Source organism: Acinonyx jubatus, chromosome E1 (genome assembly GCF_027475565.1).
Source record: "Acinonyx jubatus isolate Ajub_Pintada_27869175 chromosome E1, VMU_Ajub_asm_v1.0, whole genome shotgun sequence".
In the NCBI taxonomy this organism is placed as follows: domain Eukaryota; kingdom Metazoa; phylum Chordata; class Mammalia; order Carnivora; family Felidae; genus Acinonyx; species Acinonyx jubatus.
In genome coordinates, this window is record NC_069397.1 from 16,696,481 (window position 1) to 16,715,081 (window position 18,601).

General features: G+C 38.0%; 1 protein-coding gene across 6 annotated transcripts in view; it reads left to right on the forward strand.

The window, feature by feature from the left end:
• SSH2 (slingshot protein phosphatase 2) overlaps positions 1–18,601 on the forward strand; it is a 248,306-nt gene that overhangs the window by 171,013 nt on the left and 58,692 nt on the right. For all 6 annotated transcript variants that reach the window (XM_027034594.2, XM_027034596.2, XM_027034595.2 and 3 more), the window contains 2 exons: positions 12,128–12,231; positions 15,334–15,398. In XM_027034594.2, coding sequence (XP_026890395.1) covers positions 12,128–12,231; positions 15,334–15,398 — 169 coding nt within the window. The remainder of the gene's footprint in view (positions 1–12,127; positions 12,232–15,333; positions 15,399–18,601) is intronic.

An 18,601-nucleotide genomic window follows, 5' to 3' on the forward strand; every position in this document is an offset into this window, starting at 1 on the left:
AAAATTACTTCTAAGACTACATACAATAATGTAGCACTGAACTGACTCATATAGAAAGAAAGAAAAGAAAAAAGAAAAGAACAGACAGATGGACAAGACCAGACCAGACCCTGAGTTTTCTGATATTTGAGAATTCTCCTTTAGAGAGTAAAGATACCCTGGTGGGTAGGGTACACAAAGTTCAAACTGCTAAAGAAGCCATGGAATGGAATTTAAAAAAAAAAAAAAAAAAGAAATAGGCCTAAATTTTTATTCCTGCTCTATCGTACTGATTGTGTAATTGGTAAGTTTAGACAAGTTACTCTCATCTCTCTCATCTATGTTTCTTTATGAAATGGGAAGAATGCCTTCCTTTCATAGAGGTGTTGTGAGACAGTGATATGAAGCACTAGACATCATGTCTGACACAGGGTGGGTATTCAATAAATGATAATTACAACATCCTCCTTAAGCTTGTTTGATAGTGCTCAGAACCAACACCTAACCACTTCTACCACCATGACACAATTCCCAAAGAGAACATTTTGATGGATATAGCATTGTACCAGATTGCAAGTTTTCACAAATAAAAGTATGTGAAATACTTGTAAAGCTATTGGCATTATTATCAACAAAAAGCTACCCAGTAGACAGCTGATTGTACAGGTTTAGGGCTCTGATGATGGATCTGAGCTCCAGAACCATTGTGGAAGTTGTAGCAGCCAGCTTTTGTGATGGTTCCCATTGATGCTTGACTTCCAGTGTTTACATCCCTATGTAGTCTCATCCTATGTTAAATAAGGATGACCTTATTTAAATAAGGGGCACCTGGGCGCTCAGTCAGTTAAGCGTCCAACTTCTCCAACTTTGGCCTACATCATGATCTCACCATTCCCGAGTTTGAGCACTGTGGCAGGCTCTGTGCTCACAGCTCAGAGCCTGAAGCCTGTTTCAGATTCTGTGTCTCCCTCTGTCTCTCTGCCCCTCCCCCACTCATGCTCCATCTCTCTCAAAAATAAACATTAAAAAAATCTTTTTAAATAAGGTTGACCTGTATAATAGTATGTTGCAGAAATTATGGTGAACTTCCAAGATTAAGTCCTAAAACCTTGCACTCCTGCCTTGTTCTCTCTGGGGTCACTCTGGGGAAGAACAGCTGCCATGTCACAGTTCTCAAGTAGGACAGTGCAGAAGTATACATAGCAGAGAACTGAGGCCTCCTGTCGATAGCCATCTGAGGGAGCCATTTTGTTTATTTTAATTTTTATCTTTTTTTATTTTCTTCAATTTTTTATTTAAATTCTTGTTAGTGAACTTACAGTGCAATGTTGGTTTCAGAAGTAGAATTCAGTAGTTCATCACTTACATACAACACCCAGTGCTCATCATAACAAGTGTTCTCCTTAATACCCATTATCCATCTAGCCCAACCCTCACCCAACCTCCCTCCATCAATCCTCAGTTTGTTCTCTTCTCATTAAGAATCTCTTATGGTTTGTTTCCCTCTCTTTCCCCCCGATTTGTTCAGCTGTTTTGTTTCTTAAATTCAACATGAGTGAAATCATAATGGTATTTGTCTTTCTCTGACTTGTTTCGCTTAGCTTAATACACTATAGTTCCATCCACATCATTGCAAATGGGAAGATTTCATTCTTTTTAATGACTGAATAATACTCCATTGTGTGTGTGTGTGTGTATATAATATATATATAATATATATTATATATATAATATATATAATATATTATTATATATAATTATATATATATTATTATATATAATTATATATATTATATTAGTATATATAATTAATTATTATATATAATTAATAATTATATAATTATTATATATAAATATATATTATATATAATATATATAAATATATAATTATATATATAATATATATAATATATATTATATATAATATATATAATATATATAATACTATAATATATAATATATATGTAATATATATATTATATATATAATATACACACACACACACACCACATCTTTTATCCATTCATCAGTCGATGGATATTTGGGCTCTTTCCCTAGCAGATTCCCTTTGAATCTGTATTTTTTTTTAATGTTTATTTTTGAGAGAGAGAGCGAGTGTGAGGGTCAAAGAGAGAGGGAGACACAGAATCCAAAGCAGGCTCCAGGCTCCAAGCTGTCAGCACAGAGCCTGATGCAGGGCTCGAACCCACGAACTGAGTTCATGACCTGAGCCAAAGTCAGATACTTAACTGACAGCCACCCAGGTGCCCCTCAGATCTGTATTTTTGTATCTTTGGGGTAAATACCTAGTAGTGCAATTGCCAGATCTACAGTAGTTCTTTCTATTTTTAACTTTTTGAGGAACCCATACTGTTTTCCAGAGTGGCTGCACCAGTTTGCATTCCCACCAACAGGCAAGAGAGTTCTCCTTTCTCCATATCCTGAGGGAGCCTTTTTAGCAGATCTTTCAGCCCTAGTCAGGGCTTCAGATGTCTGCTGCATCCTGATAAAGACACTCTGAGCCAGAACCACCCCTCTAAGTTGCTCCTGAATTCCTAACCCACAGAAACTGTGAGATAATGAATGTTCTTTATTGTTTTAAGCTTCTACATTTTAGAGTAATTTGTTATTCAGCAATAGATAAGTAGTCAGAAGTCATCTGTATATAGGACAGAATGGCCATGAGTGTGGTGAAGAGAGTAAACACATGAGAGTCATAAGAGTGGGGATCGTAGTCGAGAAGTGGGAGTTTTGTTTCTGAAGTTAAGTCCATCAAGATCTGATGCCTTACTGGGAGCCTGGGTGGCTCAGTTGATTAAGCATCTGACTTCACCTCAGGTCATGAGCTCACAGATTGTGAGTTTGAGCCCCGCATCAGGCTCTTTGCTGTCCACAGAGATCCTCTGTCTCCCTCTCTCTCTGCCCTTCCCCCCTCTTGTGCTCTCTCCCTCCCTCCCTTCCCTCTCTCCCTCTCTCTCTCTCTCTCTCTCTCTCAAAAATAAATACATTTTAAATAAATAAGTGAAAAGAGAGATGATTGAGCTAGATTAAATAAAAGATGGTGACAAGGGTGTCAGAAGGTGACAGCAGCAAAGAATAGAAGATGACCTGAGCCTCCTTTGCATTAGAGCGAAAGAGAAATCTGAAAACAGGGTTGGACATTTGGCCAAGTGCTTAAGAGCCAGCTTGCATTCCTTCTGCAGGTGTGTTTTAAATACCTGGAAAGGCATTTGTTGAATCATGCAGATGAAATTATTTTTCAAATGCTGAACAGTTTTTCTGAGTTACTATCCTTTTGTTTTATCTATTCCCACCAACTATTTTAAATTTGGTCCCAAGTAATATTGGTCATATCTTGGTAACCAGTACACCTGGCAATTTGAATACTGAGAAAGAACTGTTCAGGTCATTTACTTTTTGGTCCAAACAGCTTTTAAAACTTAACCTTTTTAGAAAAAAAAAGTATTTAAGCCTAGAGTTTAGAGCCACAGGACCGAGGAGCTTTGATAATTCGGCCTGTAAAGGGAATGGGCTCCTTTGAGCTGAGGCAGTTTTCTCCTCTCCTTAGAGGAGGACCTTCTCAAGAATAAGACTCCCACTCATATATGGCCTTTATTGTATTGAGATATGTTCCCTCTAAACCCACTTTATTGATATTTTTTATCATGAAGAGATGGTGAATTTTGTCATATGCTTTTTCTGCATCTGTTGAGATGATCATACAGTTTTTACCCATCATTTTGTTAATGTGATGTATCACATTGATTTGCAGATGTTGAACCATCCTGGAATAAATCCCACTTGATCATGGTGAATGATCCCCTTAATGTGTTGTTGAATTCAGTTTGCCAGTATTTTGTTGAGGATTTTTGCATCAATGTTCATTGGGGACATTGGCCTGTAGTTATCTTTTTTTGTAATGTCTCCGTCTGGTTTTGGTATCAAGGTAATGTTGGCCTCCTAGAGTAAATTTAGAAGCTTACCTTCCTCTGCTGTGTTTTGGAATAGTTTGAGAAAATAGGCATTAACTCTTTAAATGTTTCGTAGAATTCACCTGTGAAACCATCTGGTCCTGGACTTATGTTTGTTGGAAGTGTTTTGATTACTAATTCAGTTTTGTTACTAGTAATTTGTCTGTTAAGATTTTCTATTTCTCCCTGGTTCAGTTTGGGAAGATTGTATGTTTCTAGGAATTTACCCATTTCTTCTAGGCTTTCCAATTTGTTGGCACATAGTTTTTCATACTAGTTTCATATAATCCTTTTCTTTATATTTCTGTGGTGTTGGTTGTTACTTCCCCTCTTTCATTTCTGATTTATTGAGTCCTCCCTCTTTTTCTTTTGCATCCACTTCTTTTGTCAAGTAGTCTTTCTTGCCCTCCTTCCTAGGTCCCATAGTCTTTGTTTTTGGCATCTAGTTTTTGATATTTTTAAAGCAATGTTTAATAGTCAACAAACTTACTAAACAAAAAAGAAAAGAAACAACTTTAAGAAACAGCATGAAAGTATTTGCCTCATGGGAATATGTCTAAGCTTTTCCTCACTCGAACCTCAACTTTGTCTTCAGGATGCTGTGAAAAATAGAACAAATATCACACCAGGCTTTGCAGTAAAATCCTGTCTTTGTTCTCTTTAGATGAACTGACCAGATGTGTTTTTAACTGCTGGTTGCTTCAAATTATTAGGTCCACAACATGTAGGAACATCGAACTCCAGATAAAGGGTTAAAGTGCTGCCCAGGGTGTCAGATGACATGGGGCCTAGTTTAGGTTCCAGTACTAACTAGCTGTGTGACTTGCAACAAGTCATTAAATTCTTTTTTTTTTTAATTTTTCTAATGTTTATTTATTTTTGAGAGAGAGACAGAGTGCAAGCAGGGGAGGAACAGAGAGAGAGAGGGAGACACAGAATCCGAAGCAGGCTCCAGGCTATCAGCACAAAGCCCAACATGGGGCTTGAACCCATGAACCATGAGATCATGACCTGAGCTGAAGTCGGATGCTTAAGCAACTGAGCCACCCAGGCATCCCAGTCATTAAATTCTTTGAACTTCAATTGATATATCAGATTCTCTGTTGCAAGCTCAGAAATTAATTTTAACTATCTTAACCAAAATTTTTGTTTGAAGGAGGTCAGAGCTCACCATATGGATAGGGAGGCTTAGAGAACAGGCAGGAGCCAAAAGCATTAAAGGAAGGCCAGGGAGTAGGAGTAGTCTGGTCTATACCTTGCCATTCTCCCCATAGTGAATGTGACCATTCCCCACTATTCTTGCTCCCTTGAGTCACTTGCCTAAGATCCAGGGAGAATTTCCAACTCGCCAAGCCTAAGCCACATGCCAGGTTCCTGCAAGCCCCTTACAGTTCCAGAGCTAGAGGCCACCAAAACCATGCACATTTGGAGACTAGAGTGAGATTAGGAAGGATAGATCTATTTCCAGACAGCCAAAAATAACAGATGTCAATTTAGATGTACTCCAGTCTACAGAAGTTAGAAGGTTGAGTTGTACGGTCATTGGCAAAATTATTGATCCTATGTTATGTTTCTGTCTGAACATTTCTGAGATGCACATGTTTGAGGCAAAATGGAATTGTTACAAGATCTTACCAAGTAAGTGAACATTCAAAATGAACAAAATAAAAGGAATTTTCTGGGTTTGTTTCTTCTCCCACTTATGATTTATAGGGAAAAGACCAGGAGGATAGTCCTGAAGGAATTTGTTCCTCAGTCTTAAACAAACAGACCCTTTCTTTTCTTCTTAGATTGTGGAAAAGTAGGAAAAAGGTAAAACAAATAGCTGCATCTGAGGGTAGTTGTGCTGGATATTGTGCAAGAGAGTTTAAGTGGAAGATTAGCTGGAACTAAAATGATCTGATGGTTATAGTTAATGAGTAGAACGGGAGTCCTAAGTTCTTCTTCACCTTGCCAATAATTGGTCTAGAAATGTACCCAACCTCTACTTGTCTGCTGATGAGAGAAATAATCCTGCTGCCTGCATTCATAGGCATGTGTCTGGAATTTATGCCTTGGGGGGAGAGGGTTCCAACAGATAGTGATTGCTGTCCTAATACTATGATTTGAACATATGGCCATGTATGGTGGGGGTGGGGATGGGATTGGGAAATGTTTAATTACAGAGAAGACTACATATGATATTTGGATTTAAGACTTTCTCCCATTGTAGTGTAGTCCCTAAATTCCTTGAGGATTACAGAATCAAACTTTTTCTCAACTGCCTAGAAGTATGCTTTGACTTTTTGCAGCCATGTTTCAACATGAAAGCACAATGACTTTTTCCTTCCTGTTTTTTGGATTTAGCCAAACTTCTGAGGAGGCAGTGGGAGCTCTGTAGTTTTTGGTAGCTCTTTGGTTTTTGACCTCTCGTCTGATATTTGAAGCTTTTTATTATGAAATTTCCTTTCTGTTTGATAATGGTCATGCTAAACAGGGACATGAATTCCTTTCCACCTAAGAAACTTATAGAAGCTACCCTACTGCCCTGAATCTGAAAATTAAACAACTTTAAAATAAGCGGAGAACACTTATCAGGAAAGGGAGAATATTAGGGTAGAATATATTTGAAACTTTCCAGTAGATGAATCTTCCTCAAGACAAAAATATAACAGTTTAGATTATGTGTATTTTAATTTTATGTAAATGCTAACCATCTCACTTTGTGCAATTTATAGGTAAAATATACTTTACCTTTAAATTTTAGTGTTATACAGACATACCAAACATTACAAACACTATAAACACGAAAATCTCCTTCCTTCATTTTAATGTTGAAATACAAGTATTACATCCACTTTCTGAAACCCAATTTCCCATAGTAAATAATCCAGTTCTTCGTGTGTATTGTATATAAAACAGAAGAATATGTGTCCAGCCGATATCCTGCAATTTGGCCAGGTGTGTTGCTTTGTTTTGCTTCCTTGGCCTTTCTCCTGGTCATGGATGATCGCCCTGGCCACATTCTTCAGAAATCATTCCAACCTTAGAAGAGTTAAGTATTTTCTTCCATTAGTTGACCTTTTTCTCTATACTTTGCCTGAAAATTAACTGCCAGTTAACAAATTTCATGCTTTAGGAAGTGACTTTGATCAGGAGGTAGTGGTATGGAGTGCTTCCCAAATCTGTTTAAAGCAGAATAGTCTTTCCTACATTTTCGAGACTTTTGAAATGCTACTGCCATTCCCAACAGAAGTTAGAGTTCTCTTCTCTACTGTCCATCCCATTTGGATTCATCTCTCTCAGCCAGATGTTCTTGATTCCCCTCAGTATAGTCTTTCTGCTCCTGGCCTTGATAAGGGAAACAAAAAAGGCATGAGAAGAGTTGAGATCTGGATTTATTTCAGTCTTTTCTTTCACTCCTGTACTCTATTTTAAATTCTATTCTGTTGAAAACTCTGTGGGAAAACATTATATTTCATCCTACATAATATCGTAAAACTAGAACAGCCTAGTGGAAAGAGTAGTAATTCAGAGCATGAACTTCCAAGTGAAATCTTGGTTTGAATTCTTGCTCTGAGTATTACTAGCTGTGTGATCTTGGGCAAATAACTTAGAATCTCTTGAGTCCATCAGTCTCTTACATGTAAATTGGGGGTTAAAAATAGTGCCTACTTCATAGAGTTGTTATGAAGATTAAATGAAATAATGTCCCGTGCTTAGCTTAGTGCCTTGCACACACACTAGGTTTCTAGTCACGTTAGTTATTATTAGCTATTCGTGTCTAACTAGGAATGATCTTCTCTTTGTTGAGCAAGTGAAGAATAGATGAACTTCAACTGTGTTCTGATAGACTGGAGAACTTCATGGTCACTCTGTTAGAAACATGATACTGTGTCATTTTCTTATCAAGCACCTAATCACTTCCTAATCACAATCCGTCTTTAGATCGAGAGAGTGGTATTCTCTTTATCTTGTGTTTTCCTTAATATAGAGGTTCTGGAGTCCTTTTGGGTTTGTGTTTACCTTAGGCATCTGTAATTACCTATGGATGGCTCCGTAAGATTTATTGGAGAAGTCCTGTGTCTGGTCCAGAATTGGTCAACTCAGAAAATGTGTAAAAGGTTTCACCTGCCTGTCTAAATTTTTAAGTAGAAATGAACTCTATGTTGATTGAATCTTCAGGAAGCTTTTCAAAAAGAGCAATGAATTTCTTGCTGTTGTAGCAAAATATACTAAGCTTTTACCTTACACTGAAGTACCTGTGATTAAATTTACATATAATTTTATTCATATGTAAATAAGGCATTTAATTTTCAAGTTGAATTTGAACCACCTAAATCCTGTTGGTTGTGAATTTTATTTTTTCACTTCTGTGCCATCATACTGCCATCCCGTCTTTGATAGCACTTACAGAGCTTTGACTTTTGTTCAGTGATGATAAAGGATTTTTGTAATCATCCACACTTTTATTCCGGATCTCCAGTGACCAACAATATATGCCACTTTTGTGTTAACTGGGGGGTCACAATCTGGGACCACAGCATAAAGAGGATTGACTGTACCATCCAGCGCGTGTCTGCCATGACTCTCTGGGGTTCTGTGCTGCACCTAGTATGGTAGTCTCCTGGCCCAGCTGTTTCTGCTCTGCATTTTGTTCTGAAAAGTTCATTGAGATTTGTGTAAATGATTTAAATAGAAAGGCATCTTTTCTCTTATACTAGATGTAAGTTTGACTCCTGGTCTTTCTTTTATTTTATAATAAGGAATTTTCCAAGTAGCTTTGAATTAACCAAGGGCCCTTGCCCCCTACCCCAACCCTCCCCTAGTGAAAAGCACTACCTACATTTAAAAAAAAATTTTTAATGTTTATTTTTGAGAGAGAAAGAGATAGAGCGCAAGCAGGGGAGGGGTAGAGAGAGAGGGAGACGCAGAATCCAGAGCAGGCTCTGCACTGTCAGCACAGAGCCTGACCTGGGACTCAAACTCACAAACGGTGAGATCATGACCTGAGCCCAAGTCGGACGCTCAACCAACTGAGCCACCCAGGTGCCCATCACTACCTACATTTTAAAGAGCACACTTAGATTTGCTTTAAAGCATAAGCAGCAGTCAGCAGTAAATGTATCAAACGAGGAAGTTAGTTCTTAGATTAGTGTTTGTCAAAGAGAAACTACCTCTGTCTCAAAAGGAACAACTGAAATATGCTTTGTTGTTTTAAGCTCTCTACATATACTTCTTTTGAAGATACTGAAACCACTTTGTTTACTGGAAACCAAAGTGCCCACACCTGTAACTTTGTCTGGGTTAGGTAGAGTATTAGCCTATATTTTTAAAATATTTTCATTTGATAAAGCAGACTTGCTGTGTTGGCAGAAGTGTGAATTTCATTTCCTGTCTGTGGTGTACCCCACTCATCCTGTCACTCAAGACATTTTGTTTTAGGTTGTTCCCGTAATGTGAGTGAAACACAGTGACCCACAGCAGGGTGACATGTGCATGCCACGAATGTAACAAGAGACAAGACTTGTGCAATAGACCACAAGAGCGCAACGCTTTATTTAAAGATGGAAACAAAACAAAATAAAGGCAGTCCCTCCTAGCCAGCATGCAGATTTTTTTTAAAGTGGCATCTGTGGATTCTTCTGTTTGTTTTTAGAAGACATGTTCCAATCTATTTAGCAAGTTAGCTCAAAAGTTTATCAGCTTCATGCCACTTAATTAAAGAATAAAACTGAGTCAACAAGTGACATTATAAAGGTGATTTAATTGTTTGCCAATTAATTTATCGTCAACCATTTGTAGTTACAATCCATTAATTTGCCAAATCTGTTGAGTTCTGTAACAATTATTTTTTGCATGTGAAATTACAGAATTTCTGTGTTCTTGTCCTAAATTATAGTTCCTGCTGCAATGACAGGACAGATAAAACAGTGTGGAAAAAACCCTGAGATGAACTCATTCATTTGTCAAATATCTATTGAACATCTAATGTGTGCTTGACACTATTTCCAATGTTGAGGATATAGTGCTGAGCAAAATAAAATCCTTGCTCTTCATTGAGCTTATATTCTGTCATAAGGAGATAACCACATTAAGTATACAAAGTAAGTAAATGTAATTTTAGTATATGATACATAAATATCCTGAAGGAAATAAAACAACAGGACAGAGTATGATTGGGATGGGTGAGAGGTGATCTATTTGGAGCTGTGACTTAAATAGCGTCAGGGCAGGAGAAATGTGTCCCAAGTAGAAAACAAAAAGCACAAAGACCCTGAGAAGGGGCCTAAAATATAGAAGAAACAAAAGAGACCAGTGCAGCCAGACCACAGTGAACAAAAGGGGAGATAGTGCAAAATTAGAGAAGCAATGTATTATCGGATGTTACAGGGCCTTGAAGTCTGAAGACTTCAGCTTTTATTTGTTCAGTACAAAGGGAAACCGTTGGAGAGTTTTAAGGAGGGAAGTGGCATTATGTGATATATATGTGTATTTTATATACGTAAAATCACTCTGGTTACTCTTTGGTAAGTGGATAGCAGTGGTGCAGAAGTGGTTGCAGACAGACCAGTTAAGAAATTTTTTGCTGATAGAATGTCTGGGATTTAGTTTCACTTCAGGGACCAGGTGAATAGAGTAAGGATGTAGAAGAAACAAAGATTGGCCTTCAGTTAAAGCTGAAATGATGAGAACATGGGGGTTCATTATATTATGCCCTTAGTTTTCCATAATAAAAAGCTGAAAAAAAAAACTTTAATAGTGGTCTAAATGAAAAATGGTGGTGCTATGGACATTGTCAAAGTGGTAATGGAGATAAGTGGGCAGATTCAAGATATATTTGAAAGTAAAACCCCTAGGTCTTACTGATGGATTAGGATACATGTTGTTGCAGGGAAAAAGAGAAACCAAGGATGACTGCTAAGTATTTGGCCCAAACAGTTTGGGTGGATGAGAATAGGGATCAGGTTTGCAGGGACGCAAGAGCTTTGTTTTGGCAATGCAAATTTGCGATGCCAGTTGGATTTCCAAGTGGAAATGTTGAGTAGGGAGTGTAATTCACAATGCATTACCTAACTCTGCATAACATGCTTATAAGCAAACTTGGAACCCTCCATTCTGAATTTTGCCATTAGTGTTTTAAAAGTTCTGTTAGACCTTTTCAGATTTGTGGGTAACGTTAAAAGTCTTAGTCTGTTGATATGAAATAGTTTGGATATATTTTGTTTTCTGTGGATATTCACTAGTAATTATATTACTGCTATCCTGAGTAGTAATTCTCCACCTCCATTGAACTGTTATTTACATGAAGGATGGTGTTAACATGACCAGCTCCATAGGTTAAACACATTTCCTGTGCCTTACTCCTTCCAGGCATATGGGAATACAAGTCTGTAAAAGTAAAATCTTGAGTAACACTTTAGTGTGGTGTATGTGTATTTTTTTTAAGTTTTTTATTTACTTATTTTGAGAGAAAGAGAGCAGGGGAGGGGCAGAGAGAGGGAGAAAAGAAGGAGAAAATCCCAAGCAGGCTCCACACTGCCAGTGTGGAGCCCGATGTGAGGCTCGAACCCATGAACCATGAGAGCTGAAATCAAGAGTCAGACACTTAACTTACTGAACCACTCAGGCGCCCCAGTGTAGGTGTATTTTAAACAAACAAACAAAAAATATTTTTTTTTGGCAAATTTTGAGCCTGTTAAAGTATTATACTTTACATCTGATTAGGACACTAATCAAACACGTATTGGTAATCATAGATCTAATAACAATACCTAATATTTGTTAAGGGTACCACTGTAAGAAACTGTATTTATATTGGCTCCTCATGACAGCTTTGTTTTTACAGATATGGAAATTTAGGGCCCCCAAAATTCACTCAGGTAAGAAGTAGCAGAGCCAGGATTTAAACCCAGGCAATCTGGCACCAGAGCCTTCACCCTCTTGTTTCCAGAACCTTCACTCTTAACTACTACCATGTAATATGTAGAGAATATCGTAAGTTATGTTTCAGAAAAATTGTCTAGAGTAGAAATGACTTTGCAAATAATCAAGGTCTCTTTTGATTTTATTTTTACTTCATCCCTTGAAATTGGGACTTTGGAAGATGGGAGAGAGAATAATCCCAAAATGGATCTCCATCATACTCTGATTTCCTTCCTTAAATAATTCGTTTTGTTTTGACTTTTTCCTGACAGCATCAGCGAGAGCTTTCTAACTGTCAAAGGTGCTGCCCTTTTTCTGCCACGGGGAAATGGCTCATCCACACCAAGAATCAGCCACAGACGCAACAAGCATGCAGGTAAAGTTCCATGTATACCATTCCTTTCTTGGTTTCTTAGCCTTTTGTTTTGTTCTACAAGGCTGACTGCCCCATTCCCATTTCTCCAACAGTTTTGTGATAGTGAAAGAAAGAACTGTACTGTGCTATAATCACTTTTCCTTCATTCTCACTATTTTTCTGGCACTTAGCAGAATGCCTTATATATGTAGTAGGTATTCAGTAAATTTTTGTTGGACAAATACTAAGGTACAAATATACTCTAATGAATTTTTCTATGATTTAGCAATGAAGGTTCCCGGTAGAATATACCCAGTTTACTTACTGGCAGTACTTTTCACTGCTAACAAACCTGAACTTCCATATACCCAGCTCACATAAGAAGCCTTACAGTGGGGATAGGGCTCCCTGACTTTTGCCTGACCTTCAAAGAAGCCATCTGGATCTTGGGGCCAGTAGCACTTAGAGTAGGGACTTAGGCCCACTATTGCCCAGAAATGGTTCTCCTCTACAAGTTCTCCATCCTAAAAATCCTTTCCTCAGGCTATTTGTCCTGATAGAACAGAAGAAATCTTAATTTTTAAAAAGCCTCAGCTGCTTAACTCAATTGTAACATGAAACTTAAGTCACTCTTCATTGTTTATTCCTAACACTTTGTCTTCTCCCCACACTGGTTCTTTTTTTTTTTTTAAACACTTTTAGTGAGATATAATTCACATACCATATAATTCACTCTATTTACTCATTTAAAGTATACATTCAGTGATTTTTTTTTCATATATACAGAGTTGTGCAACCATCGCTCTAATTTTAGAATGTTTTCATCACCCCCAAAAGAAACCCAGTTATCCATTAGCAGTCATTCCCTATATTCCCCACCTTCCCTGCCAATCCTAAACAACCACTGATCTACTTTCTCTATATATAGATCTGCCTGTTCTGGGTGTTCCATATAAGTGTAATTATGTAAACGCTCTTTGGAGACAGGCTCCTTTCACTTAGCATAATGTTTTCAAGGGTCATTTATATTAATTTTTTTTAGTGCTTATTTATTTTTGAGAGGGAGAGACAGAGTGTGAGCAGGGGAGGGCAGAGAGAGAGAGGGAGACACAGAATCCAAAGCAGACTGAGCTGTCAGCACAGAGCAATGGGGCTCAAACTCACAAACCATGAGATCATGACCTGTGCCAAAGTTGGATGCTTAACCGGACTGAGCCACCCAGGTGCCCAGGGGTCATTTACATTATACTGTGTATCACTACTTTATTCCTTTTTATGACCAAATAATATTCTAGTGTATGGATATACTATATTTTATTTTTCCATTCACCAGTTGATAGACAGTTGAGTTTCCATTTTTGGCTGTGATGAGTAATGCCGCTATGAATATATATGTATAAACTCTTGTGTGGACGTGTTTTAATTTCTCTTGGTTTTATACCTATGAGCCCATATTGGTTCTTACACATGAGACTTAGATTGTGTCTCTGGGTTTGAAATGTAGCAGAACAGACCTGGCCAAACATAATGACTCTGTTTTTTAATTTTGAAAGTTAAAAGATCCTGCAATAATGGAATTGGTCAGAAGCCAGCACTGAAATAGGGGTGGGGTGGGAGTGAGGCAAGAAAACTATTCTTTAAGAAAAGGAAAGAAAAAGGAAAGTCTTTCAGACTTGCCGACCTTTATTTATTTATTTATTTATTTATTTTGAAAGAGAGAGAGAGCATGAGAGGGACAGAGGGAGAGAAAGAGAGAATCTTAAGCAGGCTTCATGCCTGGTGCAGTACCTGACACAGGGCTCGATCCCATGATTGTGAGACCATGACCTAAGCCAAAGTCACGAGTCAGACACTTAACCAACCGAGCCACCTAGTTGCCCCAGACTTGCTGACCTTTTAGACAAATACCTGTTTGCTAACCTACTTTTTCCTTCTTCCCCCTCACCACTTCTTGCATATATCAGTATTTCATCTCATAGTTAAGAGTGGAAGTTAACCTGGAAGAAAATTTTGTATGCAGATTTCAAGATAATGTGAGAACATCAGAATCTTTAGACTCTTAAAAAAGAGACAGATCTGGATGGGCACGAATGAAGTTTTTTGTTCTCTGATTGTCATTATTTATAACAGTACGTTATTGGGGCTCCTGGGTGGCTCAGTCGGTTAAGCGTCCGACTTCGGCTCAGGTCATGATCTCATGGTTCGTGAGTTCGAGCCCCGCATCAGGCTCTGTGCTGACAGCTCAGAGCCTGGAGCCTGTTTCAGATTCTGTGCCTCCCTCTCTCTCTCTGACCCTCCCCTGTTCATGCTCTGTCTCTGTCTCAAAAATAAATAAACGTTAAAAAAAAAATTTTTTTTTAAAAAACAGTATGTTATCTAATTATCTTCTACTAGCGAAAGCCTCAGGTTTTCTAATACTTTAATACAAAAAAATTTCAACTTAGTTTTATAGAATGTATAGGAACAAGTATGTTTTCAAATACTGATTGGCCGTGTTAAAGTACCTAATAATAAGTTCAGTGGAATATTTACTTCTTGGGATCTGCTGTATTTAATGAGAACTCTTATTTTAATATCAGCCACTAATATGGAAATAATTAACTATTGATATTATTTTATGGGAAATCTAAAAATCTTCTTAGGTTAAATGCAACAGAAGATTTACAGGAATAAGAATGGCAAAATGGCTAGCTTTTTTTAAAGTTAGGGATAATTCTAACCTCAGTCACACACCTCATTTTCAGGATTCCTTCCTTGCTACCTTCAGTGTGCCTGAGAGCACAGCCAGTGGTGTCTGTGCCCGGACATATATCACGGTTGCTCTTTTCAGCACCCACTGCAGTACGGAACAGAGGTTGCTTTCAAGTGCACTTTCCGTTGGACAGACACAAAGCAAATTTTAATATAGTACAGGCTAAAAGTAAATGTATAGAGATGCAGTCTGCCATTCTGTCTTTTCACTTAAAAAGAAGTTAATCATATTAAGACATTCACTTAATTTCTAATTACAGTCCTTGAGTGACCCAGAACTTTCTTTTACACAGGTTATTAAGGTAGAAGGAATCCTCTCTGTTGACATTACAATGAGGAATAATTATTGTTTTGTTTTACCAATTTAACCAGGTGATCTCCAACAGCATCTCCAAGCAATGTTCATATTACTGCGCCCAGAAGACAACATCAGGCTGGTAAGTTAGTGTTATCATTACTAAAACTCTTCCTCAAAAGACTTTCTAAGATAGCAAACATTAAACAGTCATTTTTATGTACCAGCAGAGTGCTGGGAACTATGTGGAACAAAAAAAAGAATAACATGTCTGCACTATCAGCAAGCTTAGAATATAATTGGGGATAGGAGTTAAGGTGAAATGATGCAAAATAATTTGATGAGTCAGAGCTGTTGATAAGCACCAGTTTGTGAGTTATTGACCATAACAACTGAATTTCAGAAGAAAGAATACTTGGAGACTTGGCTTAGTTAGAAAGGTTTTTATGTAGGGGTGCCCAGGTGGTTCAGTTGGTTAAGTGTCTAACTCTTGATTTCGGCTCAGGCCATGATCTCATGGTTGTAAGATCAAGCCCCACGTCAGGCTCTGTGCTGGGCGTGGAGCCTGCTTGGGATTCTCTCTCTCTCCTCTCTCTGCCCCTTCCCTGGCTGTGCTTGCTCTCACTCACTCGCTTGCTCACTCTCTCGGTCACTCTCAAATAATTAAACATTAAAAAAAGAGGGGGGGGTTACATATACAGTAAAGCTTGAGCTGGGTCTTGAATGATGATGGATTTACATTAGCAGAAAAGAAGACAGTCCTTCTAGATGAGGACATGACAAAGCAAAAGCACGCATGTTAAGAAGGGACAAGGAGAAGAGTAAAAGGACCAGGGATTTGTGCTGGTCTCTGAGTCAGGAGACCTGGGCTTCGGCTGTTACTAATCATGTGATGTTGGACAAGTTACTTAGCTTGTTTGAGTCCCATCTCCTTTCTGTCTCTCACAGTTAAGAGGACCAAGTAGACGTGAAAGCTTATTGCTGCCTAAATCTGGGGATTATTGTTACTATAAGGAAGATAAGATACCAGAAAAAAGGCAGGCAAATAGGACCTTAATGCTCCATACTAGAGGTCTCAAACTGGCAGATATGTTTTGTTTGGACCACAGGGGTAGTGTTTTTGACTCCAAGCCAGAACTTTAAAGTTGAATGATTTCACATAAAAATCAATACTTGAAGCTTGTCCTCAAAAATCTAAAAATCTGGCAACACTGGAACCTTATTCTCACATGACAAAACTTGCTAGACCTGGAGGAGCAGGCATTGGTATGGCCCAGGCTCTTAATTTACCGTAATCCCCACATATCCTGTGGTCTTCTAGACACTGAAGCCAGGTGTCTCCATTTGTCATCATATCTTCACTGTTTTCTTGTAGTGTAGAACTTTAATTCAAGTAGGAAAACAAAAATGGGATGAGTATGTTTCTTTAAGAAAAGTGAAGAGCATTTTTACCCATTTAGTTTTCATGTGGCCTCCTTCTCTCATTTACATTCCCTGTCTGACTGTCTAGATTAATACTTGGAGTAGTACCTCAGTAAGCAGTAATGAAACATTACAGGGTTTTGAGCAAGGAATTCGATGGAACAGCTATAGTATTTGAGAGGGGTGCCTGGCTGGCTCAGTCAGTAAAGCATCTGACTCTTGATCTCTGGGTTTTGAGTTTGAGCCCTACATTGGGTGTAGAGATTACATCTAAAAAAGAGAGAGAGAGAGAGAAAGAGAAAGAGATTCCTCAGAATCTAATACAGAATAGTGGGAGGAGGAAGCCATTTAAGTCATGGGGGGCCACTAAGCAGTTATTGCAGTAATCCAAGCATGTGATGATGGGCCTTTCTAGGTTGGGTGGTAACTTGGAAAGTGGGTTTCTACTGGCATGTTCAGTTCAAATAGTTGATCTCTGCTGTCTGAATGGGGAGAGAGATAATAAGTAGAATACAAGAGTAAATGGAAAATTGATGATCAGATCTCTGAACTCTATAGTGATTAACTGATTTTTCATTCACTTATTTGTTCTGTGTTTAAATTAGGTCATTTTGTCCTCTCAGATGCTACCTCTGTCACCTTCTTAAAATGACCACCAATTTTTTTGAGAAACTTCCTTTGAAATTTAAAGAATATGAAATAAATCCTTACATCATTATTTTATATCCTAATCTGAAAATTACATCATACACTTATGTAAATCCTGTCTATATTTTTATATATTTCTATCTTAAAACTTATTTATAATTGAACAAAGTGGGGTACAGCTCTTACAGCAAAAATGCTCTAAAGCACGGGCACCTGAGTGGCTCAGTCAGTTAAGCGTCCAACCTCGGCTCAGGTCATGGTCTCGTGGTTTGTGAGTTCGAGCCCTATGTCAGGCTTGTGCTGATAGCTCGGAGCCTGGAGCCTGCTTCGGATTCTGTGTTTCCTTCTGTCTCTGCCCCTCCCCGATTTGTGCTCTGCCTCTCTCTATCAAAAATAAATAAATGTAAAAACAAAATTTTTTAAATGCTTGAAAGCAGATACTCAAACCTTGGAGCCCATCAGAATCACCTGCAAAGCTTTGTTGAACTGCCATTTGCTGGACTCCACCCACAGTGTTTGATTTGGGAAGGGGTAGGCAGTGATAATTTGCATTTTTAACAAGTTTTCGAGTGATGTTGATGCTGCTGATCCAGGAGTCACACTTTGAGAACACCTCCTCTAGAACCCATAATAATGGTCACTTGCGCGTACTAGATGTCCATTAGATATATTTGTTTATAGTTTCCAAAACTTGTGTGATTTGGTAGAGCTAAAGTTGAGGTCTGTCATCACTTACTTTATCTTTTTCTCTTTGATAACCTTCTGGAGTTTAGAATGTACCTCTAAATGTTAAAATAATTTTAACCACAGGAGAGCACTAAGGAAGCAGTTAGGAAGGCAGAGTTGGCAATTAACTGTTTTTCTTCCCCTGCTAAAATGTGCAACTTCAGCTGCTTTACATTTATAAAATACAAATTCAGAAAATGTAACTGATGCCTCTGAATTAATTCAGTTTAAATGGCCAGCCATTTTACAGTTGTTTTGAATTGTTACAAACACATAGTCATTATGTTTCAGATTATTGAGTGAGTCATCTTCAAGAAAATGAGTGAATACATTGTGTGACTTTGGACAAATTAGCACTTTTCTAACTGAAAGGAGCATTTGTAGACTCAAAGCAAGGCCTTTTGTTTTGAGTTAAATTTGGAATGCTAAAATTCTCATCCTGGGACTTGTACATAAGGTTAAAAGTTTGATAGTCAACTGAAAGCCCTGCCTTTATTTTTTCAGTAACCAAACAACAAATAGAGGCACCAAATCCCACATTTTGCTTTA